Source organism: Copadichromis virginalis, linkage group LG9, assembly GCF_057382275.1.
Source record: "Copadichromis virginalis isolate Kocher_CV1m ecotype Utaka linkage group LG9, C_Virginalis_male_GT1.1, whole genome shotgun sequence".
NCBI lineage: Eukaryota > Metazoa > Chordata > Actinopteri > Cichliformes > Cichlidae > Copadichromis > Copadichromis virginalis.
Genome location: NC_140626.1, coordinates 8,771,278 through 8,798,315, shown reverse-complemented (window position 1 = coordinate 8,798,315; position 27,038 = coordinate 8,771,278). Strand labels below are relative to the sequence as shown.

At 41.8% G+C, this 27,038-nt stretch overlaps 1 protein-coding gene across 1 annotated transcript in view; it reads left to right on the top strand.

The window, feature by feature from the left end:
- Positions 1-27,038, top strand: part of LOC146701227 (partitioning defective 3 homolog) — a 358,058-nt gene that overhangs the window by 313,985 nt on the left and 17,035 nt on the right. The window contains exon 22 of the mRNA XM_085467562.1: positions 20,616-20,736. Within this exon, the coding sequence (XP_085323688.1) occupies positions 20,616-20,736 (121 nt within the window). The remainder of the gene's footprint in view (positions 1-20,615; positions 20,737-27,038) is intronic.

Genomic DNA, 27,038 nt, shown 5'->3' with positions numbered 1-27,038 from the left:
GATATGACTGCACACTTCAATGTTGGCTCTGCAGACCCTCAAACAGCTGCAGTAAGGTCTAATGTTGCTCTCTTAAGCCATCAAACTAACATTCTAAATATGACTTGGCAAGGAAATCATATCAGAATCATCTGTTTGCCCAGGCTTGGTGCTTTAAGGCTAGCACACTAATCTCTTCGCTCTCCAGCCCTGTCAAGACCGGTGAAATGTCATGCAGTGTTTGTGCTCTGATGATGTGTGTGTATGCATTTGTGTGTTAGGGCTTGTCATTTGACATTTTTGGCAGACAGCAGAGCCAGATTGCTTTGAATCGTAGTTCAAGTATTCCACCTAACCGAGCCCTTCAAATTCTAGCTCATCCACTGCCATAACTGTCACACAGAAATGGAAAAGGTCACACAAACCATGCCTCTGCTCTCAGCAGCCTATAGGTCTTGGTATAAATGACCCAAAATGATTCGAATGATTAGTGAGTGGTTTGAGTAGCACCACACACAAATGCTATCTAAAGCCTTTTGATTGATAATTGAGATATTTATATATAAACTCATGCTGGATATCTACACTGAGATAGAGTGGGATATCTGTTAGGAACAAAAGGGTGCCACATCTTTTTCGAATGAAAATGACCAGGTTGTACAGGGCTCAATTCAAAGACACCTTGAAAATCAAAGTGAAAAAAAATGATGTCGCAGGTTTGTCCATTGTGCTGAAATTTCATTGCAGCAACTCAAAGTGGTGATTCGGGCATGCTTCTAATGAGATGACAGAAGGTGTCTTGGGGATCTCACTGTGCAACCTGGTGGCATTAGATGGACAGAAACATAATGGGGGACCAGAGTGTGGCGGCCGGTCAATGTATCAATTCCTTCATCCTCCAGGCTGCATACTCTCGCCCCATGAGGCCAGAGATTGTCATACCCCAGGAGGACATCTGGGCTCACTGCACCAGCGTAGCATCTGACAGTGGGTCCAAAAACTTGGTCCTGGCAGTCAGGGTGCCGTTGCCTAGCCTGCAGAGGTCTGTGCATCCCTCCATGGATATGCCTCCCCAGACCATCACTGACCCACCACCAAACCTACCTCTCTACAGCTCCTCTAGACATGACACGTCTGTCACATGTGCTCAGGGCGAACCTGCTCCCATCTGTGAAAAGCACAAGGCGCCATTGGTGGAGCTGCTAATTCTGGTATTCTATGGCAAAAGCCAATCCGGCTCCACAGTGCCCGGGAGTGAGAACAGGACTCACTAGAGGACATCGGACCCTCAGGCCACCCTCATGAAGTCTGTTTCTGATTGCCGGGTCATTTTGTAGTTCTGGCAGAGCTCATCCTGTTCCTCTCCACATTCCTGCTAAGGACCTTCTGCAGCCCCAACCAGCTCTCCTAGAGTAACTGTCTCCTGGACTCTCCTCCCTGCTTTTGAGATTGTGCTGGGAGACACAGCAAACCTTCCGATTGTTGCCGTTCTAGTGCACCTGTTCTTCATTTCATTGTAACACCAAAGCAGCTGAAACTGATTAGCAACCCCCTCTGCTACTTGACCAGATCAATATTCCAGAAGTTTGACTGACTTGATGCTAAACTCTCAGTTTTATGATTGAAATTAGCTTTTATTTATTTTATTTATTTATTTGATATGAGGGGGTGAGGTGATCTCTGAGCTCTTTGTTATTGCATAAGCGCTCTGTTAATGTAGCTAAAATCTCAGTATAGTTCACATTCACATATCTTTATTATTTTTCTGATAAAAATAGAGGTTAATAACAGCAGCTGTGCCATGAGATTGGCTATATTACCACTTAAAATCAGACTTTTATTCCTGATGTCCACATGCACTGGCTTGAGTCATTGTCAGGATCACACTATGTTGTCCGAATCTGCTATAACTCTACAAACACCACTTCTGTCTCTACTTCATAGCTGTTCAGCCATTGTCTTTGAAGGTTTTTGTGGTGAGATCAAAATGTACTGATGTGCGCTGCCTCTCCGGGGTAGACAATCTGGTAGACACAATCAGGAAGATAGGGTCATACGAGCTCCATCTCAACTATATACGTGCCCTAAAGGCAGATCCTTGGCATACAGATACTGGGCATACACTCAGAGCAGAGTATTCATGTACTGTAGACAGACTGGGGCACTGTCTGTGGAGAATTCTATCAGAGATACAAAGACAAGAATGACTTAATATTCTTGTGTATGAGCAGACAGAAAGTAGGACAGCCAGCTGGCAGGGTCAAGTCAGGTCATGGATGTTCTTCTTGTGTCAAAAACACACCCACTCTCTCTCACACAGACAGAAATTCATCTTTGCACATTTCCTCTTGCAAGACGGAGTGCGACGATGCCTATTTCGGGCAAAAATAACAGTATTTGATTCTTAGCAGTTGAAACGAAAACAAATATGGCAGCAGCAACTCCCGACAAATGGAGGTCGGAATCTTGGGAAGTAATTTTTGTGCCACGGCTTTTAGAATGAACGCGGCCTGTGCAGACCCACGTCTACACGTATATCCACACACCATCGCCGAGTGTTAGCGCGCGTCAGCGCGCCGTCTCGTCAGCAAAGGGAGATGAGTGGTTTTGGGATTCTCTTTGATGGCTCTGCCTCCCCTGCTGAGACACCAAGTCATCTTCTTTTGCTGTCCATTCTTCCCAGATATAGTGATGCAGTGCAATTGCACATGTGGCTATCTTTGAACGCAGGAGACATTTTCAATCTTTTGTGGGGGTTGTAATGGCAAAGGGAAGGTCAGTGTTCCCATCATCTCCTGCACCAATGCTAGTCTGTCTTTCACTGGCACCAACACAAACATGCAGACACACACAGACAGGGAAAAAATGACAGTCCTGGCTAAGCAAGAGAGATGTAAGAAAACCTCAGTGAACACTCACCAAGGGTGGAAGTACACGGATATCAACAGGCCTCGTAGGAAATAGTTAGCAAATACGCTTTTTGTGTGCGTCTCGTTATTCCTCTAAAATTTGAACGCGGTATACTAGTTCAATTTAACTTCTTTTGTTCAGTCTGACCTTGAACCATAGTTATCACAAATCCTCTCCACCTTGCACCGCTTCATTAGAGTGACCTCGTACAGACATGTCATTGATTAAAAGTGGACCCTGTCAGCTTTCCCAGCTGGAAAGGATCACCCGCTTCAACTCCTCATCTGCCAACACAGGACAATCCTGTTCATCGCCGCTTGTTCCTATGCCATTACCCGAGCAACGTTAAGCTAATGAACACTGCCGAGTAGCGGGGAGGCACTTCATTTATCTGCTCCTTTTCTTTTTTCTTTCTCTCTACCTTTTTATTCACTCTATTGGAATAAGTGATGATGCGCCTTCCCAGCGGTGCCTTTGTACCTTGACGAAGGGGGCAGATTTAAATAACTCAAAGCTCCTTCGCTCAGACCTAATCCCCAACTCCACTCTAATCAACCCCACTGTTCCCTTCTTTGTCTCTCCACATTTTCTATGCGATGGAGGAAAGCAAGGCCAGATAGAGGCATTTAAATGTGAGCGGGCTAATCTCTTCAATTCCACCCTCCGCCGCTTTTATTAAGGTGCGCGTTGTTTTCTTTTCATTCAGGTCATTCTGTTTATGTAACAAGTCAAAGTGTTTTTCTCTTTTCTTCATGAAAGGCTGCCGTTTTATGGAATGTGACTTTCCTTTATGCTTCAAACACAAGGCTTCCTCTGCCGGGACAAAGTCGATAAAGACGCGGTATTTTCACCGGTTCTGATCGATACAATAATCTGCCCTCACTTTTCCTGCAATCACAGAGGTTTTCTTCATTATTTATTTATATGTGACCATTAGTAAGTAATACATTCACTCTGTTTATGACGTTTTGGGTTGTTTTTGCAAATATGATTTATATTTTTCCAACATGCATTGAGCACAGATGATGATTCGTCTTCACAAATGAAAAAGATCCTGCTTTGATGATGAAGACTTTTCCGCCTTACTCTCCGTCTTGGAGGAGCTTCCACTTGTGGTGCAAACGCGTCTCTCTGATGGGGCTTTTTCCACATGCAGTAAAGCCATCCATTAACTCTTCCTTGTCTTCCCACTTGAAGTTTTTTGTTGTGTTGTCTCGCCATCCATCTTTCACTGTGTCATGAAACGCTGGAACATCTGTGGGACGTTCCTGTTCAAATCCAGCTGTCCCAAGCTCCACTGCACATCAGGAACTAATTAGAGGAAGGTGGAAAGGTGAAAGTTTCAGCTCTTAACGGCTGGTGCTAACTTTATGAAACCTGTGTCACCATAGCAATTTTGGGATTTCCCTTTGAACAGTGTTTTTTTTTTTTAAATTTAATTTAATTTATGGACATCCCCTTTCTTTCACAGTTTCACTTGGTTCACTCAAATGTTGTGCAACTAAAATGAATTATTATGTAAAGGAGTGGAAAATAAAGCAAAACACATGGAACTTCAGTAACCTTTGAGCCTAACGTCCTCCTCTCTGGTGCTCCAGGTGCAAATAAGCAGTTATGAGCAGATTCTTTGTTTTATTTGTATTCAGACAGCGGTATCTGTTAGCGCTGGTTATTCACAAGTAAACTCTTTGGCATAAAATTGGACACAATGTTTAATTATGTCATTTTAGGTTAAGGTTTCCTGTTGCAAAATTAGAAAGAACTAAGTGATGTGAAACACCGCCTCGGTCCATTTTAAATGCACTTTGGCCCGGGGAAGAACCTGCATTTGTGGATGGCACGCTGAGCTGCGCTCCCTGAAACATTCCTGAGCCCGCGCAGTGATTTCCATGACAGACTCCCGCGCCTGTTTTTAATGCAGTGTTGGCTGAAGGCCTGAAGATCACATGCATCCAGTATCGATTTTTATCCCGGTCCCTTGCGTACAGATTGTGTACAGAGATTTCTCCAGATTCTCTGAACTTTGATGTTATGTACTGTTCTTGACAATTTTTACACCGGGAATCATGATGGTGAAAATGTTTCAGAGTTTGCAGACAGTGACAGTTTTTTTTTTCAGATGAATGAACATTATCTTGATTTTTGAGAAAGTCTTCTTCTCTAAGCTGCTCTTTTAACACCCTGTCATGTCACTGACCTGTTGCCAATGAACCGGACTTGGGGCAAAAAGTTTTTAGTATTACAGCCTTTTGTTGACCTCATCCCAAAGGTTTTTGAGATGTGCTGCTGTCATCAGATGCCATCAAAGTGACCTAGTATTTTTCATGACATAAAAAACTGTCTAAACAACAAGTTTAAACACATTAAGTTCTATTGTGAATAAAATATGAGTTTGTAAATATTGCCAAACATTGCAATGTGTTTTCATTTACATCTTACACAGCAACTTTTTTGGGATTGGGACAACTGTATGAGACAGTTAGAAAAAACAAAACATGGGATTCTGTTCTCCATGTCCATGTTTTGCTAGCAGTGGCTCTTTATTGCATCCACTTCAACAATTTTGAGAGCAAAGCCTGCTTTTGCCCTCCAGTTAGACATTCCTATAATAATGTGATGTCACAAGAAAGCCATGCGAGACTAGGAAGTCGTTTTTTATCATCCAGATCCGTAGTCTGAGCTGTGCTGTGTGCTGCGCAGGTCCTACCGACTAAATTTGTGATTTTGTTCTCAAAAGTGCTCAAATTTGTACTTTTACTGTGTTTTAATAATGTGCTCATAATGAAATCGCAAAAGTGTAAAAATCCCATCGTAAACCATCTGAGCACTTTATTGAAAAATGTGTTTAATCATTGTTTAGTGAGTCATTTAAGACCGAATAATGGAGTAGAATTACCCGATTGAAGATTTTATACCTTTTAAAATATTTAATTATGTCATTTAAATGCAAATTTATTGAGTCATCATTATCAAGTGGGGTTTTTTGTATCCATCTTTAAAATGTGTTATGATGAACTTCTTAAAAAGTACAGTGTAATTCAAGCAGAATTATGTAATGATGGGTTTGAAATGTTTAATGTTTGAACCCACATCGTCTGAATAAATGTGCTTTACGTTTGTGTTCCGACGTGGCATTAAGCACCACACTCTTGTAAGTCAGTAACAAAATATGGACTCATCACAAATGATTAATGAGACATCTATCAGCTCCTTACGCAAACAGACAAGCTAATATACAGTATTTGAGGCAGCGTGAGGCCGACCACTGACGTGTTCTTTTGTGTGAGATCTCCCACCGCAGCATCTCCCCTAGCACTTCATAGGACCCTCCCACCCCCTCTCAATTCACCCTCACTGCACAAAGAGGAGACAGAGTTGGCCTGGGTAATTTGGATAATAATTATTTCTGCATTTAGTGCCAGCTGGGTGCCTGAGAAGGTCAGGGAACAGCATGAGGACAGGCTTATCTCCGTGTTGGTGCTGGCTTCCATATGGCAGCAGACAATAGGAAAAGGGCCTTGGCCCTGGACACAGCAGCATGGCACAGGACAGCTCCCACAGACAAAACACAACACACTGATGCAGCAGCAGCTACGGCGGCTCTCGGAAGTGCCACGCAAGGCTGGGTGGGCTGAACGTCTCACTGCACTGATGGTAGAGGAAAGAAGAAGGAGAAGAGAGAACAACCACTAAGAAATAATAAAGCTCGAGTAAGAAAAGAACCATTTCAGCTAAGTTAAAATCATGAACTTGTCATCATTAAATCCGTGTTCTATTCAGGGCGCAAACAGTTGTGCCCCTGTCCTGGAAACTGTGAGAAAGGCTTTTTGTAATTTATGAAGAGGACTTTGACCCCCTCTATTGAAACTCAAGCTTCATGCGTTAGTCTGGTAAAGGTTCAGGGTTATAAGAAAAGATGTGAACATTGAGAGGTTAAAAGTTTCCTTTTCTTTCCTCGCCATTCTGCTGCTCTTTATTCAACCGCCCCTTCGACCTTACTGTTCATTGGGTTACCATGGCACCAAAGACCCTGTAGCAACTCAGCCTGAGCTTCATAAATCAGATTTTTACTGTGTAGCACTCCTTTTAATCTCCATCCACTGACGGCTTTATTTGATTCCTCCTCTTTGGAGGGCTTTCAGTGGTCAGTCCATCCTGAAAAGAATGCCTCTGTGTGTGTGTGTGTGTGTGTGTGTGTGTGTATTGGTTTGCATGCATGGGTCTGTATGCATGTGCACAGGCATGAGAAAAGGGCTATAGAAAAGCAATGTCCTCCGAGGCTCCTTTGAACAACCCCTCCCGCATGCTTTTCTTTCACTTTGAGTTCCCAAGTATCCCCTTCCCCTGTGTGGTGACTTTAAGATGGAGCCTGAGTGAGAATCGTCATTTTTAATGTTGAGCTGTTAATCCCCTACTGGAGTGCAATTGTAGCTCACTTTTATGTCTCACTGAGGAGGGTGGGGTCTTTCTTTTTTTTCTTTTTTTTAACACTCTGTAAAAGAAGAAAGTGACTTAATTGAATTAAATTGGCAGAAAGATTCATTACTTTTTTATAAAGCAACTTTGTTTCTGGCTCTCTGGTACTGGCCACGGTCTCACCCGTCTCACAAACAAACAGCTAAGGTGAGAGAGGATAGCCTCTGGTATGACAAAGACCAGCTCAGGTGAGCAAGAGAGGAGTGCATGGCAGGCCTATTTCAGCAACTGTCCCATTGATCTCTAAGTAAATCGATGAGATGACATTGTAATAGCAGGGACAGCTGCTGTCCATCTCAGCTATTATAGGCCGTGATCAATGAGGTGACCATGTGAAATCAGATGCTGGTAGCTCTCAGGTAGCTGTGAGTCTGCCTTGGAGTGTAAAATGTGTGTTTTTGTTCTGCGGTGGGTGAGCATTTCTCAGTGTTTCAAAGTAGCATAGATAATAGTTTCAAGGAGCCAGCTAGAGTGTTGTTGTGAATGCTGTTGTGCACAATGTCATTAACATTGTTAATGTTAAATATTCAGATGACTCACTGGAGGTTTACGTGGTTTCAAGTGTCCTTATTTGGAGACCGTGTGGTTTTGTGGGCTTGTCAAAAATGCTTTTTTGTTTGTTTTTAATTAAATCTTTGCAGATGTGAAGTGAGCGTGTTACGGAGATATGAGAGCCAGCGTGACTATGTGTAATGATAATTCTGTTGATGGGCTTGCCGCTCTCTCCCTCCCTCCCTCCCTCTTTCGCCCTGTCTGGGCTGCTGAGGAGCAACGTAAAGGTCTAGAGTTCATTATCAGAGATTTTCCTCTTGAAGGGGCACAGCGACCAAAGAACATGCCGATCTCTCATTACTCTCACCGCCGTCGCATAATCTTTGCCCACTTACATCACAGACGCAGGGACCTGACTTGTCTAGAGTGGGCCTTGCCGTGTGTATCTATTCCCTTTCAACACAGGAAATTAATCCAAAAGTGCCTGTAGAGAAATCACCATTTCAAGCCATTAGCACTTGTCGTGCAAAGCTGCCATTACTGAAATAACCCGGGTGACGGAGAATATTGGACTTACTGGAGCAACAGCCAATTCATGCTACATAAGTTTGGAAATCGCCCATTTGGGGAATATTGTAATGGCCTTGTGCAAATGTGGATTTATGCAGGGAAAGCTACCATAAGCCACCACTAGTGAAAGCACAAGGTTTGAGTTCTTAAACAGCCTGAAGAAAAATAAAATAAGCATAGCAGTCATAGAAGTATGGAAAAACTTCATCAGTCTCTCATAAGACAAATTCATGGTGGGCCACACACACCGATAAGTACATCAACATGCACATACTGAACCTGCAAAAGAGGAATGAAGCAAATCCATGCAGCGGTTTTTATGGTTTCTTTTTATTGGATGTGATTGGATTTTGAAGGATTTTCCAGTTGATTCCTTGACTTTTGACCATTTCACAGCACACATCTTCCAGTGACGTGTGCCTGTCGTTTTATTTAATTGGGCTTTCTATACTCAAAGGTAAAGCCAGTGAATTCCTAGACATGGAGCTGCCAGTTCTTTCTGTTCCTGTAAAATCTTCTAATTTGAGATCTGAAAGTAGAAGACTTTGCCCAGTCCACCTTGTCAATCAATGTTTTTTTTTTTATTCCCTCTCTTGTTCCATTTTTGGCACTACCACCACTCCCTGTTTTGGAGATTGGCGTTCTGTGAACAGCAGCCAATTGGCAGCCACTATTTACTGCCACCAGCTGCTTTTGCTCATTGAAGTTTCTGCCTCCCGTTTACACACCAATATCTCGCTCTCCTTTTTCTCCCCTCTCATTAATCTTTGCAAGATCCCAGAGTTATGGCACAAGTTAAGCTTTGCTATGTTAGCTGGCCTTTGAGGCCTGTTAAAGCTATTTTTGGGAATGCCTTGGTTTTAATCAACCACACAAAGGCACAGATAGCACTTGTTGAGTTAATTCCATTTTTTTAAGTCCTAGCGATGGTTGGTGAAGCTGAATTTGGGTGTGGAGATGGCTGATGGGGATGTTGGGTGGTGTTGGTGAAATATGGGCAGGGTCGGGCTTTGTCTCTTTTCTTTTTGAGGATGTTGGATTTTAAAGTTGTCTTTCCCATTTGACCCATTCACGTCCTTCAGAACCTGTCGTGCTGTCAGAACTTTCAAAAGCTGTCTTGTTCTTTTCCCCGTCTTTGTCGGGAGATCACCTTGCCATTGCTTTGTTGGAAAACGGGGAGTGCGTGGGACTATTTAAAAACGATAATGGTCTTTAATGTGCACCGATGATGATTTATCTGTCCCTTCCTGGCCTCCCTTCGCTTATCATGGACTTTAAAACATGAAAAGGAAGTTATTAGGAGGGAGACGGCCAAGGATTTGTCTGTTTTCCTTCCTTTGCAGAGGCAACAGAGCGCCAATCCAATTTGCCAGGCATGTGGAGTTATCCTTAAGCCTGTCAAATGCGCCGACTGGGAAAGCTGTCACTTTTCTTACGGTCATATGGTCACAATCGCCGCTCGAGTTATTTATAGGTCTCATACGTCACACATTCACTACTACAAGCACCCAGATATAATGAGACACCTCAACACACTGAGGGAATCATATGTGAGCCAGTTTATTTAAAGTATTTCATCTTTATCATCCTTCAGCCCTCTAACTGCATTTTACTACAGAGCTTACAGCTGGTTGCAATTCTGCTTTAGCAGAGCTTCTTTTTGTGAGGTGGTTTTGATCTTAAACAACTTATAGAAACTCACTCGGAGACACATGAAAGAGACAAAAAGACGCACAATCAACTAACTGTTGATCTTGATTGTTTTCAGCAGTCGCATCAAAAATATCAAAAATAAGTTGGCAAGGTGCAGCTTTAAACAGGAAATAATGCCAAATAATGAGAAATTAGCTTTTGCTTTGCGTGGAGGAGAAATCTAATTAAGTGTGCTTTAAATCTCCTTCCACCAGTCGAGCTGTTCTCGGCAACCAGCTCTGCACTTACTGCCTCATGTCCGTGACATGACCGCTGACTTTCTGCCTGTGTGTGTGTGTGTGTGAGATGTCATACCTTGAGGATATGTGTTAACTCAGCAGGTTGAGTATTATCAGAGCCCTCCATTGTTCTCAGCACCATTGAGAGTTCTCCAAACACTGGCCTGTAATTAAAGGGCTCACTCCTGCTTAATGCTTTTTTGTTCCCATGCCCCCTCACCCTCCACCCCCACACTGGGGGTTAAGGATAATGAGCATTTTATGTGGATGTGGATGCACATATGTGTGCATGCTTGTGTGTGTGTGAACAGGCAGATGTAGTGACAGTATCTTAATTTAGTTTTGATTCACTGGTGCATTCATTCACACATCAGCTACCACGTTTGCCATCTGTGGGCGAGCCCATGACTGCTTGGTCTTTTCTGTCAGCACTTGGGCTAAATCCCCCGTGGCTTGTCCTGAACTGCGGGTCTACCATCTCCCGTGTGTTCCCTGACACCCATTCCTTTAACCACCTGAAGGTGACAGTGTTTTGTCATCAGTGTCTCCTGGCTCCCTCTTAAAACGCAGTCTAAATCCCTGCCACCGAAGTGAGCCTTCACCCCTCCTAACCAGGCCTGAATAATTCTTTCGGACACCACTTTCGGAGTTTGGCTGAGTACTTTGCTGTGTCACATTTAAAATGTGGCCACTTATAGAGGGTTTTTTTTGTCCCTGAACACAGCCTTGCCAAAAATAGGGACGCTGTTAGGAGAAGTTTTCTCAACAAGCTGCAGTTTCCTATCATGACTGTTGTATTGGCAGACAGGGACTCGCTCAGTGGAAGAAGTTAAATAGATACATTTCCATTATTGAGGACACAAACTCTGCTTCTGTATAGTTGTTTTTCTGCTGCACTTCTTCTATCTGTCTCTCTCATCACAGCTCTGTATTTCTTTTTTTCCTTTTCTGACTCAGAAGTGTGTTAGTGTGGGGATTAGAAAGCAAAGATTACTCTGTGAATACACCTGCAGAGAAAAAGAAACGGAAACAGACAAAACTCCCAACACATTTGTGTGAAATGCTAACACTCTCGCCACATGACAGAATGTGATCCTTATTAGCTTTCTGTTGAAAGTCTTGGACAAACATTATCAGATATCTGTGTGCTCACTGAAGTCTAAAGCCCGTCTTAAGTTACACTGGTTGAAATCCCCGTGGCTGAGAAGAAACAACAGGGCGGCAATGATGTTAGCTTAAAGAAATAACCTGTGAGACCCGCTTCAGGTATGCTCGGTCCCACTCAGCAGGGGAAAAGCTTTCATGCACAGGAATGTTTGCAGTCTTGCGACGATGCCACAACTGCTGTCTTGTAGACTCGTAACAGCTAATTCAAGATTCTCTCTTGCATGGAACACGGACCCTTTAAGACACCTTAAGGTCACCTTTGATTTCCTCATGGTGTGAGCAGGTGCGCGTGTGGAATACTGGGTTGGTCCTTAAAAGAGACATGAAGTCGCTTCCTGTTTATTGCTCTGAGTTGACTTTGCTTTTCCCCAAACCATGTCATTTTGTAATAGGGTTCCAAGATTATTAATTTAAACCAATGGACTTTAAGTGATACAATTAAACTTGACCAAATCTTCACCCGGTGCCCTTTTCCATGGCTTGATTATTGACTGCCAGTGCTTCTTATTAGCATGTCGGTCACAGGAGAAGCGGCGGCCCGCGGTCATGACGATAATTGAGATCGTAATCACAACCAGTGAGTTTGTGTGTGTTTGCGCATACGTGTGTGTGTGTGTGGTGTGGTGGGGGTTAGGTTCGGGGGTCCCAGCTGTCACATGGGCTTTGATTGATGGATGGCTGATGTATGATGATGGATGCACACTCACATTAAGCCGATAGACGGTCGTACCCAGGTTCGTCGCGGCTTCGGTAGTTTAAGGCAGTGTTACAGCTTCATTAAGGCAGAGAGCCACTGTGGCCATAGATCATGGCGGTGACAGGCCAACATTATGTCTGGCTGGGTTGATAATGATGCCATGAATATGAGGGTCACAGGTTGAAGGGGCATTAACATATGTAAGGCTCCCGCAGGTTGATGTGAGATAGCAGTAATGGCAGGATTTCTTCACTGCTTTGAGTGTGTTTTTTTTGTTTTTGTTTTTTGGAGTCCTACAAATACCTTTCTAGCGCATTTCAGTTTTGTCAAGTTTTTTCTTCTATTTTTGTCCCTCTGGCAGGTGGCAAAATCATCAGCAAATGTTTGATATTCCAACACCGATTGGCCTTTTTTTTCTTTCATCTTCAGTTCTCTCATTTTCCTTCTTTCTTCTTTTTCTCATCTGCCCGTCTGTCATTATCTGCCAACCTCTTGACCTTCACATTGATCATTACACAATATTGATAGCCTAAATTGAAATTATCCTGCCAGTCTTGTTTTTCTCTTTCTTTCTTTGCTCATCTGTCTGCCTAACCATTGCTAAAGGTTATGACCCCTGACCTCCTCCGGCTTCCCTCTTTCCGAGACTTCGAGACTTAATCCAGTAATGGACGCAGCAGCAAAGGAGTTAGTACAGGACACCAGGGGCTGACAAGGAGGGGGAGGGTAAAAGGGCACATGTGCCTCCCTCCTCCTTTTTTAGTTTGTACTTCTATCCATTCCCAAGAAGCCCCCCTGCAAACCCCTTTCCCTCTCCTCACCACTTAAAGCTGGGAGCAGCTGCGCCAGGAGCACAAAAAAATCTTTAGAATCCATCTTTTTAATTCCGCTTTATTACACCCACTATCAATATTGTTATTGTTTAAAGTGGCCCTGGCTCTGACTGACGGGCATCCCACCGTGCCTCTCTCGTTAATTATGTATAGAGGAAGTAGTGGCGGCACAGGGGGTCGTAGCAGAAAAGACTTAGGTGGTGGTGGGGGGGATGCTGGTTGTGTATGGGATGGCGAGGAAAGCTACACCGGTCTGCTGTGAATTATTTACCACTGGCTCGTGGTTCACCTGCTGAGCGTCAGGCACTGACATTTGCAAAGGGAGCGATTGTCTGCATTCAGCACAGTGTGGCGTCTTGCTGAAGTAAATGAGATTCTTTACAGGTGTAATGCTTCTCGAATTAACCCGGGAGACCTAATAAAAGACAGGATATCGGCTCTGCTTGTTAGTCAGTTAAAAAAAAGGGGATTTTAAAAGTGGGTGTACGTGTAAAGAGAAATGCAACAGTGGTGAAGTAAACCCTCCAAACCAACCAGGTCCCTCTGAAAATGATGCACCAGATGTCAAATGATACACTTCTGAATGCATATGTAATATATGGCTGGTGCACCAGTGCTGCTGCTTGGGCCCATTTGAAATCTAATATTAGCCTTTCATTATAGGTAGCCAGTGAGAGCGTGTCACTTTGGCAACGTGCTAGAATAGCAAACGAGTTAGAGGGGTTCAGCTGCATGTGAATATCTGCTTCTGGAGTGGAATCATCTGCTCCTTCACATGGTGATAGGTTTGCATATATTTGTATTAAAGGACCGTGGCTGTCTTTTAATCCAACTGATTCTTTTCGGCACACGAGCGACTATATTTCAAAGTACGCAGCGATGTTGCTGCTGTCATGTTTACAGAGACCCTGTGGTAAAAATGCGCTTGATTTTAAAGGTGTTTTTGTGGATAGCCCTGTCATTCTTTCATAATAAAGTCCTTAATGATTTCTCTGTAATTTAAAGTGTCTCCAAGCAATTTCACAATAAGTCAACACCAAAGTTTCCCAAGTACAAAATGCAAAACGTTATTGTGTTAAAGTTTTGGCTATTCTCAGGAAGGGATGTGAATCTATCCGAAGTAAAAGCTCACTGAAAACCAATTTAACATCAAAGGAAATTTGAGACATTTTAAAAAAAGGTACACTGAATAGCATTCGATATTTGAAGTGACATTCCCAAATATCTCATTTGATTATTCTTCAATCCCCTCCTCTTTTTAAAACTCACTGAAATCTGTTTTTTTAATTGCCTCCCTCCGCTGTCTGTTTTCATACAGTGGATTGGAAAACTTGGGCCTCTCTAATAAGCTGCCCGTGTGCATTCCAGCATACGATAGCATCTGAAGGATGAGGCAGTTTGAGAATGCAAGTGGGAAAGGCAGAGCTTGGCACTGGGTTTTGGGTTCACACAGCTCTGTGAAGAGCGCAGTTGGACCTGGCCTAGCAGGTCGGCAATCTTTGTAAGAATGTTTCCGGGGAGTATAGCTGTGTCAAAACAGTGGAGAACAAAAGCATCCCCCTCCCCTTTTTTGTTTTTCCTGGTCCACTGTTCCAAAACTTGTTGTTTAAAACTTTCATGAAATAACTTTAATTTTGCAGCTTGTTCAACATCAGATGTTATTTTATACAAAGAACTTCTGACTGACTAAATTTGTCTCAAGATCAACTCGGCTCCTTCTTGTCTAAGTGCTGACGATCGTCTAGTCAGTGCTTCTGCCAAGCTCTGCAGCTCCCACTCAGTTTTAGAGTGGCCCTCCACAGAGAAACCTGCAAAGGTGACTTGTTGCTACAATGCACCAGTCTCCCTGGGAATTTATATTTGAGGTCCCCTAATGCAAAATACAGCAACACATTTCATATTCCATGGCGCCAACCTATACTTAGACAAAATATTATAGCGTCATAGTCGGGATACTGGAAGCCAAAGTCATATAGCTTCTCCACTGGCCTCTTAGTGTCAAGCAAGCTCATATCTCATAAGAGTTGTCTATAAAGATCCGATAGGCTCGTAAAAGCTGACTTAACCTGTTTAGATGGATACTGTAGCCCATGGCCTTCACACCTTATTTAAGGCTAATAAGGCTGACACTTCATTCTTCTTACCCTAAAGAGGAATTTTGTTTATGTGCAACATAAACAGCTGCAACACTGTACATATGTTTCAACTCTATATATATGCTGCTTTGAAAATAAAAGATTTACTGCATGTAGCATGATGCAGCCAAGTCATTTCGTGTGCAGTTACAAGTTTCGATCATGTGATGAGTTTTAAATCATTAGCATGCAACACATCTTTGTCTCATTACACAATGGCACGTTCATGTATGCACATAAGAGTAAGAGTGTATTTATTAGATTGTGCAGTCCTGACCATGCTCCCTCTCTCTCAGAGTGAGCACCCTTCGCTGAATCAATAGATTTGGATTATGGGCCTTAACTTCAAAGTTAATCTCTTTGGAGAATGCAGCCGTGCTTTGTTCTTCCTAGAAAACAATTTAAAGAGAAGTTGCCAGAAATGAGGACAAGTAAAGCTTTCAGGGAGCCTATCATCCACACAAATCTTAGCTTAGTTCCTGTACCTTCATAATATACAGCACATCATGCAGAAATAAAGGTTTCTTTGACTAGTTCCATTATAATGTTTAAGCAACCAAAGGTTTAAAAGTTGCTAGTAGAAAGATAGGATAGAAAGCAGAAAGGGGAAATTCATCACTTTGATCTGTTTAGAAATCATGCCAACTGAACAGAGAAGACAGAAAAATGATAATGACTAGAAGAGTTGATGTCTGTACAATAAAAAAAAAAAATTTAAGGGTGCTTTTAAAGTACACAGGACTACAGGTATTTAAAAGGAACAAAGAAAAAGCCAAAGATCATTGCCTTTTCTACTTTTCTTTGGAGTCGTGCTTTTCGTAGAGGAGAGCCTTCTGCCGCTCCTTTCGTACCGGACAGCCTGTTGGAGGGTTAATCAGAGCTCCGTGCTCCCGAGTCACGCCACTACCACATCCCAGGCAGGGATCCCACAAGATGGCCTCCTTAGGACCCCTAAGGACCATATATGTGGTGCTTTTGAGTCTGAAAGGAACCATGGATACAGATTCATGCGCACACAGTCACAGCACCACATTAGGGTGGGGATTTTAGCTGGCAAGGCGCCACTGTCGGTGCATCAGTCACAAGAGGACATGGGTGAAGTCAGAGCCTGACAAATCCAGGGTATTATCAGGCCTTTGTCCAGCCTGCAGCTGTCACTTACCAGGCTAGTGGGGAGAGGACGAGGGGGACAGAAGGGAATTCATGACCTATCCCTCATGTAGTAAGTAAAACATATGGGAAGAAGAAGAAGAAAGAAATGAAGAAGAGATGAGGCGAGAGAAAACTGGAAGAACTTTTTTATGAACATGGAAAAGAAAGTGGAAAGTGATATACGCTTCAAATGCTTCCATTTGATTGCTGGCAAAAATCATAGCAGAAGGGCCGATATATGTTGATTTCCTTCTGAAGACGCTAAAAAAAATGTTTTATCTTTGTCCCTCTCCCCTTCAAAAATGACCAGCAGTAATGCAGATCTAATCTCTTTCTATCATCGTGGTAGGTCCCAAAGGCTGTCCATTTCCCCCCAAATGCCTCATCTTTCTGTCTTTGAAATAAATGAAAGTCCACAGGGCGGTGGAATAAAGATGAGCTAAGCCTTTGACTTGATGCAAGATTGCCAAAGGGCCCAAACTTAAGAAGTCTGCCCCCCCCTCATCTGCTGCACAGAGATACTGCGGCCAGTAAGAAACCAGATAATCTGATAGAATTTCAATCAACAGCGATCAGATAAGAAATAACAGAATGTATGATTTTAAAGTCGCACGGAAGCTCCGGCAGTTCAACCCTTTTCCGCTTTTAGTTGGAAATGAACATTTCTGTAGCAACAGCCTGAACTCCAGTCAAACTTCATCTCTGAAATCTTATTCCGAGGATTATAACACTCTGCTGCTCTCATTCGAATACCCCTGAACTTAGGTATGCTCATATGACCCGTATTACACTCTTGGTGATTGGATTACTCATTTATTGGCCGGTGGCGGTGTTTACGGGGCATGTAGAGACTCAGCGCAGCTTTGATCCACCAACAGAAGCAAATATGAGGGCTGCTGCATAGTTTACATCCTGGGCCTAAGCCTTGTGGTGTGCGAGGCATCTGCTAAATCCTCCCGGATCAAAGGATGACTATTACACAGACAGGCATCCACATACCCCAAATGCAGCTTTAGAGTGTTCATGACCCCTGTCAACATGTCCATGTGAAAGCACAGGTGTGGATGGGTGTGGGGGTACACACAGACACATGCACACTACCGGTGCCTCAAAGTTTGCTGCTAAAGAGTGGCAAAGCTGTTTCTGTATAGGCTGATGTTTTGTAATGTGATTGGCTCATTGCTAGTTCTTCACAAGTTCGAGGAGCTCTAGGTTCTTTCTGAATTGTTGTTGTGATCCGACTTTGCAGGCCAGGAATTCGTATGTTCACTACTCTTGATAAGTCCTCAGAAAAAAGCTTTTACTCAGTAAATTCAGCATCGGTGTGTCTTTATTGGATACAGGCGTCCGTAATAGTCGAGAGAGGGGGGGAAAAAGACATGTTGGCTCTTTTGTCTCTTCCTCCATCTTTGTGTTGCCGACTGTGTCGCGCGGTGATGTTTGCATGCATCTGGGAGAGACACAGCCAACCCAGGAGGCCAAGTGCTGACATTTCAGCCCGCAAAGTCACAGATGAATTTGGAGCAAATCTCATTATACCGGACAGAATAAAGATGCTGCCTGTGAAAATGCTGTGGCATATGGACACTTTATCTCCCCCCATGTTTTTTAATAACTTTACACACACTATCTCGTTTCCCACTGATGCATATTTTAGCTGCAATCCTGCGCGGCGGTGATGCGGACAGCTCGCTTGCACCCCTGAGGACACTTATGCCACCTGTGACCTTTTCCCTTTTATGCACAAACACACTGCTTACAGCAAACTGATGAGCAGTGCTCATTCATACCATATTCCGTTGGCCTGGTCTTTCCTTATGGCGCATGTTCTACAGGCCAATTACAGACATTGATGTATTTGGAGGTGCATTTATAAGTGGTGACCTGATGCAGCGGCAACAATCATGCTGACTAATTACCCACCAAGGTGCCTGAGCGATGTGGGGCTCTTAGCAAAGGCAACTAAATCCATCTTCTTTATGCATGCAGACAGGCCTGCTGCTGGCTGTTACACTGACAGGGGACAGTTTCGGCTGGCTGTTTGGGCTTGATTCGTGCTCTCCCCCGATTTTGAGCTCCGTTTATTAACATATGAATATATTTACAGACCCTGAAAGTACTCCCAAGAATCCCATCACGGTGAAAGACAAAAAAAGATAAGGCCCTCCAGATCTAATCTAGATATGGCAAATGCCTCCTTTGAACACCTACGACAAATTTACCCCTTGGTAAATCAAGCCGTCATTCCCGGCCCACACTCGATGCAATTTCCATTTGTTGTAGTGCTTTAAAAAAGTGTATTAAAGAACTGCTAGTTCTTTAAATTGCCGGAGACCTTGTCTTCGCTCATGTTTTCCTACTCCACACCCCACAGCATCGTCTACCACACAGTGGAGCAGATCTTCACTGTCACATTGATACTTTCGTGAGTGAGAGAAGGGCAGAGGGGCTTTTTATGCAGTGAGTGTACATGGACTCTAGTTGTCTTGTTTATAACCTGTGCTTTCTGGATCACCAGTTGGTTCCTCTCGCCCAGTGGTACATGTTCAAGATACTCATGGTAGCACTGACCCTCCATGGAAGGTCGCACAGAAAAAAAATTATGAGCCTTTTATTTGGAGTTTGCTCACTCTTCTCTTTGAGCGGCAATTAAGCTCATTTGGAGTTTACAGATCTATTACAGTGTTGTGAAACCTTTTTTTCTCAACAAGCAGGGATGATGAAGAACATAAACCCACAGTTGCAAATGTGTTTTTTTTTTAATTTACACTTTTGCTCAAAATATCTATCTGCAAATGTAGTCAAACGATTGCACTGGTAATCACATGGAAGCACACAATTCTGAAGTTGAAGCCTCGATGCTTCTGTAGTTAAAGTAATGAAAACTTGTATGATAACAGGAAGAACATTTAGAGGAGTGCACATGTGCGGTTCTATTGACTAGAATTAAGTAATTTAATTTATTTAAAATTGCATTTGCTATTTAAGCAACCTCAAGTAAATAGAGAGGGAACATTGATTTTGTAATGAACAGTAATAAAGGGACTTCACCATTACTCCACACCCTAAAAGCATAAGCTACCTCACACCCCAGTGAGCCACTTAATTGCCCACATCCACATAAAAAGGCCTAATGTACGCTCCCTGCGCTCCCACACATATAAAGCTATAGGAATCAAATGGAGTATAACTAATACAATTGATTTTGATCGGGAAGTACGAATAACACGATAACTGTGTCTTGCCAAGTGCTACTAAGGGGCACGCTCCGAGAGCCGTGCATCCTTTATGAGCTGCTATTTATTGTGCTTTTAATGAAGCTTGATTGGCAGCATGTCCTAGTGCCCATTATCATCAGAAGGATGTGCTCATTCTAATCTGCAATTATCACCATAATTGTGCTCAGAATCCTCTGGGTCCAAATAAGCAATCACTTCCACTGCTGCTGTGCCACCTGTAAGTGCTGCTCAGGAGGACACCCTGACAGGCTGACAGGTCTTCATATCAAGGGTCCTTTTTTTTTGTCTTTGGCTTTTTGTCTCCCTGCTTTAAGTTTCACTGGAAATTTTGTCTGGGGTTTGTTTCTTTGTTTCTTTTCCTTTTCTCACATGCTCTTGATTAACCTTTCCCTTTTTTCCCACACGGCGCCATCCCCACACTCGTCCTCCTTCCTTTATCTCCCTCTCCTTTCCTCGCCCCATCCATCCCACTCCTCTCGCATCCCCTCCCAGCTCAAATTCCTAACCTTTGGTCACTTTCATCCCCGCGGTATGCATAAATGCAGGCCTATTATCAAGCCGGTTGTCTCATCATAGTTATGCATTTTGTCATGTGCTGCCTCTGTAGCTGGTGATAAAAGGAGAGCCTGATTAAGCTGAAGGAAAGCTATTGATTCCTATTGACAGGCTCCTCAAAGGCCTTTAATGAAGGAGATGTAAATGAGGGTTTTCCACAGCGTTTAATGACTGCGTACCATAAAAGGCCAACATTCTTCTGCAGTCTGAAAGAGACATGCATCACTGACAATGGTGCACGAGGGACACTTTCAGTTATAGTGATGTTCACAGGCAATAAAAGGATGAGAGTAAAAACACAAGAGTGTTGGAACACAAATCGCAACTGTTGGATTTAAAAATCATCTGCACCATTTATGTGGAGAGGTAAATTGCTGAAACGCAGAATTACCTGTAACAGCATGCTAGCAAAACCAATGTGTACCAAAGCATTAATGAGTCTAAATATCTAATTTCCTTTCTTTTTTTTTCTTTCCTAGCAGTCAGATGGCGCCTAGTAACCATGACCGGATACAGAGACTAAGGAATGAGTTCCAGCAGGCCAAGCAGGAGGACGACGTAGAGGACCATCAGCACACCTACAGCTTCAACCAGTCCTGGGTGAGTATCGAGTAGGAGCTGTATTCCAGGAGAGTGTACATACCTAAAAAATTCTTCGGGATCAATCCAGAGTTACTAGCTGAATGGATTCTTAGGCCTACACATATTTTTTTATTGCTTACTAACACTTCTATTCTGTTAACTTGAATGTATTTATATAGCGTCAAATTAAGGCACTTTATATATAAGGTAAACTCCCTTTTAACAAGTAGAAACCTCTGACAGAACCAGGTTCAGGGAGGGGCGGCCATCTGCAGGGACTGATTGGGCGTGAGAGGAGGGAGGCAGGACAAAAGAAACCAGGAGCCAGAGTTTAAAATGAATTTCTAATGATTAAAACCTACAGTGCTTTATAAACACGTGGAAAGCAAAAATGAGGTCTTGAACGCATTGTAGTAATATGAGTGTTTCTGCCACTCACTAATAAATCTTTGTTTTTCAGTCATTTTTACAAACAACCTCATTTTTTCACACTTTTTGTGCCTTAATCACCAGTCTGTATTTATTCTGTATTTAGTGGCGAGTCGAGTAAAATATCGTTATCGATATATCGTTGCTGAGGCAACGTGCATTGAACACGACACATGAATCAAACACAACTGGAGAATGTAGCATCGGGTTCACGTGGGGATGATGAAATGAACATATTATTATATAGGAAAATCCAAAAAAGTGGGTTTAATAATCATTAAAAAAAAAGACACATAGATGTTAATAATTGCTGAATGTGTAATGATTGGTCCACATGTTAAGGAAAAGATGGTCATTTAATTAAAATAGATTAAAAATATTAAAGTAATTTTTATTAATTCCAAATGATGTGGCATGAAGCAAAGAGCAAAAACAACAATATTACTAGTTTGTTATAACACAGCATGAAACTGTCACTGGTGCTGTCGTGTGATGCCATCAACCTTTTAGACAGCGAAACTGCCAAACTGCAAAAACATTAGTTTTCTCTATTACCTAAAGCTACATTTCGTAGACTAATTCTTAATTTCTGGATCCAACCTTTGACCTAGACATAATTTCTTATCTGCAGTAACTGCATTTGCCTTTTCAGTCTTGGAAATATGACACACTTATGGAAGGAAGGCGATGTTAGGGGACAGAAACTAAAGACACCTACCCGCACTGTTCATTCTAATTTTCATTAGACTTGATTAAAGGGATTTTTAAATTAAAACAAATTTAAATTAAAATTTGAGAATAGTTGCTTTAAGCCATTCTACTCTCCAACGCTTGATCTGTAACAACAATGGGATTTATTCTTCATAATTGGAAAAATGTAATCAAGTTAATTCCTTTGTTAATTCATTCACACTTGATCTCATATCCATCCCTGCTGTGCATTAAAAGTTCAGGAACTTTAAGTAAGGAATCATATCCTTTTCCAAACTCCCTGTCAGGTCACCGATAATCTAAACTGTTGTCCCGCTTTTTACTTAACTGGTGTTTTAGAGGCGTGTAACTCATTAAAAACCGTAACAAAAAAACACAGATAACCAAGTCACGGGACATGTGGGATGTCAAATACCTCCATGTTATTTATCAATAATAACTTACAGTGACTTCAGTTTTTTGGTTTCTTTTTTTACTCAGTAACTTTTTGACCTCGGAGAAAAGAATGCGGCTAATTGTTGCTCCTAGCAGAGCTATTTAGAAAATGACGGGCCAGAAAGTCAGACCTTGAAAGTTAAAACATTTTGCATGCAATTTTCTAGAGAATTATCAGTGTTGGTTTGTCAGTTAAATTGGTTTGGAGTGGCCAGCATCTTCTACTGTTATTTCCGCTGTCCAATTGAGTTTGGGTAAAACACAGCAGCATGCTTCCCACCGTGTTCCTACACAGATGAAGGCAGGCTGTATTTGCTCTAGATTTTCTTCAGTATTTGTCAAACTGATGTTTGAAAAAAAAAAACACAGAGTGGACGTCTATCTCTGTTTTCTTAATCTCTCTTTTCCCATCCGCCATTAGATGTGAACTGTTTGCTCACCACCAAGAGGTCTCAGTCTTTCTCTCTGAGCCGCTGAGCTCTTAATTGCGTCTGATCGTCGACACTATCGGGCACACCACTGCTCCACTGGTAATAAGATATAGGGCCAGCCCTTGAGTATTGAAGTCTGTTTTATTAGTCCTCTTTCATGTTATTTTAGTCATGTGAACAAGAATTCACAGTGGCAGAGCTTATTAGGAAAGGCAGACTTGCACCCGTGTTATGCGCTGACACTGATTAGCAGAACTCGAGGGAAATCCCGTCTTAGCGTCGTCTAGAAGCAGAATTGATATGGCTCTATTTAAAGTGAACAGGGTAAGGATTTTGCTTTGAAAACCAAAGATATTACAGAAAGATGAGACAAGTACAAAAATGTGAAGTGACATACTGACATTGACTATGCTGACAGGAATGGATAGTTAGCATCTTTACTGTATATTTACCTCTGCAAGGAGGTTAGGTTTTGGCATAGTGTGCGTCCATGACATTCTTTCTTTCTGTAAACACAATACCTCAAAAAATTTGGATGAATTTTGATCAAATTGGTCGGGTTGTAGAGGTCCATTATGCCAACCTTGAAAGACCAAATCCATCAAAAAAATAGCCAGAAAATTCAGATTTATGGGGGGAACTGAGATGTTTATTAACCCTTATAACAAAATCCACAATTTGTTTGCTATATCAAGTTGTGTATAATATATTTTTATTATATATTTATTACATATTTTTTGTATCGCATTTGATACATTGGACATTTTTGGCAACTTTTTGTTAACAACAATGTTAATTTTAGACAAAAAAAATTTTTTTCTCCATAACATTTTGATACTTATGTATCAAAATGTTATGGGAATTCTAGATATAACGTTACTTTGGACTAGAGATGGCACGATACCACTTTTTTATGTCCGATACCGATACCAATATCATAAATTTGGATATCGGCCGATACCGATATGAATCCGATATAGTGTGTTTTTTAATAAATAAAACTGTTTTTTTAATATCTTGCTGCTTTTTGTATAAGTTCAAACTCAAGTTTTAAAAAAATAAAACACTAAAGCTATTCTGTTATACCTGTATGCAAAAAATACACTGCAGCCAAAATATTTCATAGTTCAGCAATACTGATCAATCTAATAAACTTAAACCTAGTCTATCCTCCCTATTCTGGTATATTAAAGAGTAAGCAACCTAACTAATAGGGTTCCAAACTCCCAGCAAAAAAAGTAAAAAAAATAGGGAACCACCCTCCACCTCATGATGCTTAATTGACGTAATCAACTTTAATTTGATGCAGTGTGAAAAAAATGCACAGAAATCAATTATTTTTCAAGAATAATTAAAGAGATTCAACATCTTTCTTCAACAGAATTGCAGACTGCACAGATGGTACCTTCCCAAAGGAAAAAGTACTATGGCTTACTAGGGTATATTAGACTTAGTAGTTACTATATACAGTCATGGACTTCTATACATTTTACATCAGATTAGAACTTTGGGTGTAAGATTCAGATAATTATTTATTAAAAGCTCGACATTTTAAATGAGAATAAGAAAGAAAAGTATGTCTTTGTGCCCCCTTTTCCCTGTTAATGCCCTATCGGCCCCCCTGGCTAAACTTTGCTAGATCTGCCCCTGCACACTTACCAGCCGTCAGCTACGTAGAAAAAGATCGTGGTGTAGAAAGTAATATTAAATAAATTCTAACAACAGATTATCAAGCTTAAACGTGCTGCTGTTGTTCAGCCGCTGGTTTCCTCTTTCTGGCGCAAAGTGGGCAATAAACAAACAAGAGAGACGGACTCGCGACAGAAAAGCCGATCAGCTGATCATTAATCAGTTTCACGATTAAAGTAGCAGCAGGAGAGGGAGGGAGAGAGGCAGTCGCTCCATATATCGGTTGTTAAGCTTAACGCTAGAATGCTTTACAAACATTCAGAGATGAACTTACACACTTGCTTTACTTCTCTCTGGGATAACTTTCTCGGTAAATGCCGGTTTGGTAGCGAGGCTACAAATACACACAGCTGCTCTATCACGTGATGCATACTGCTCTGACATGCTACGGTTATGAGCTGAGTTACGCCATGTCGCAAGTTTTGTGAGGTGCTTTTTTCATATTTAATGGATCGGATTACATTTTTTATTTCTCTTCAATATCCGATCCAGTATTTTAGGTCAGTATCAGACCGATACCGATACGTAATATCGGATCGGTCCATTTCTACTTTGGACCTCTGACCTCTTCTTCAAGGTCAAATAAGGTTAAACCTTCGTAAAATCTAAAATTCTACTGTGTTTGTTTATATTGAAAACATTTAGGGAATGATACTTTTGTATGGGGAATTGAAATATTATCCCACATTGGACCTCTGACCTCACTTTTAAATTTCACATCTGCCTTTCTTTGAAGCCAACCCCAAAATGTGTTACATAATATCATACTGTAGTATGACATTATATAATAAGGTGAGGTTATTCATGTCCTGTTATTTACAAATCAGTAGCTATTATCCACTACCTGCTCCTACGTAATGTTACATACAAAATATAAAAGCAAATACTGCTCAGAGGGAACTGCCTCGGCGGAGGAAGATTTGTCACAACTTTCAGAAAGTGAACTTCTGGTGTGGGTTTAAAAACTGTGGGTGGAGGTAGTGATGACAAAAAACATTTATTTATTTATTTTCAGTGTTTTGACCCACACTGAAAAATGTAAAGTCATAGCTGAGTTCTGTTCAAAGCTATCGGAGCTATTTTTTTCTGCACTGAAACTGATATGTCCTTTTTTAACAGCATGTTTCACTCAGTTTCATTGCTGAAGATTGTTCACAATGATGAAAGTGAAACCTTTCTGACCTCTACTTTTATAAATCAAATCGTTCAGGGAATGTAACCATGAAAAGCAAGATGCTCCGGCAGGCAGTTAAATGCTTACCACATCAAAGTGTGCAGAACTGCACTTTGATGCCTGTTTCCCCTGAGCATGCGAGGCTCCTTTGTGATAGCCTCCACGCAAATATACTGTACACAAACAGGAACTGCTAGCATCTCAAAGTGTTACTCAAGAACAGCAGCAGTTCAGATTTCTGCAATCATTTATCCAGATTTAAGGATTTTAGGTTATTTTAGGGTGCAGTTCTGGGTCACAGCACATGATCTTCATCAGTGGTTTCACCACATGTGATGGATAAACAGACCCGTGAGGACTTAAGACCCTGCTCTTCCATGTTGGCTTAATGGTTTAGCTTTAAAATTCATTTTTAATTTGGAAAAAGCTGTTTATGAAACATTCTCACGTTAAGGCCTGTTAAGTAGCTGCTCTCAATTTTATAGCCTGATCGTCATTAGCAGATGTATTCTGCATGACTTACATTTGATCTGTAATCCATTCAAACTGTGACTATAATCTACACTACAAAACACAAAATATTCTCTGCTAAAACGAAAGCCAATGTAAATGTTTTGCTTTCGGAACTTTAGAAAAATGTGTAAAATGATAATAATAGGGTTCGGCTAAGATAAGGGTACATGCATCAGTATTAGGTGTGGGGCCTGGTCTCCATGGGTTTAACCTCAGCTTTTCACTCAGGTCTGCCTGCTGCTAACAGCTGTAATGATCAGGTCCATCGCTGAACCTAAGCTCCAACATAATGGAATAATGATCAAGATACAAAAACCTCATCTATCAATCAATCCACTTAGCCCAGCACACGCAATTAGAGCTGGTATGTTTTTTCTCCTGCCCGCCCTGCTTGTCTATAAGAGGGAATTTCCAGATGTTCATCATAAAGAACTGTTGTTAAGCAATGTTTTTCCTAGAGCCCACCCCCCAGCCTCACATACACACACTCTTTCTCAATAAAAACAATTTGTGCTGTTAGGCTAGAGCACCAGTAAGCATGACCACACAGAGGAGAGCACCACGCTGGTAACTTGGATCACACACATCAACAGCAACTTTTAAAGCCCACATTTATGTGAATTCTTTTGATTTTATTATTACTTTGAATTCTGCTACCAGGGTTCATGTGTGTGCACATATTAGCTCTGCTTATGCAACTACTAGTTTCCTTAAATATTGTACTTTCATGTTGATTAGTGTTGTGTGCCTCACAGTTAACTCTATTACTATGTGATTACTTGAAGAGTAAGCCCTGTTTAACTAGTCACTTGACTTCCTCAGAGCTAAACAGCCAGGGATTGAACCACCAGCCTTCTGATTAATAGATGAGTAACCCAGAAAACAAGCTTCCTGGATATGTCACGCAGGTTTGCGGTCTAACGTTTCACCCGAGCTCT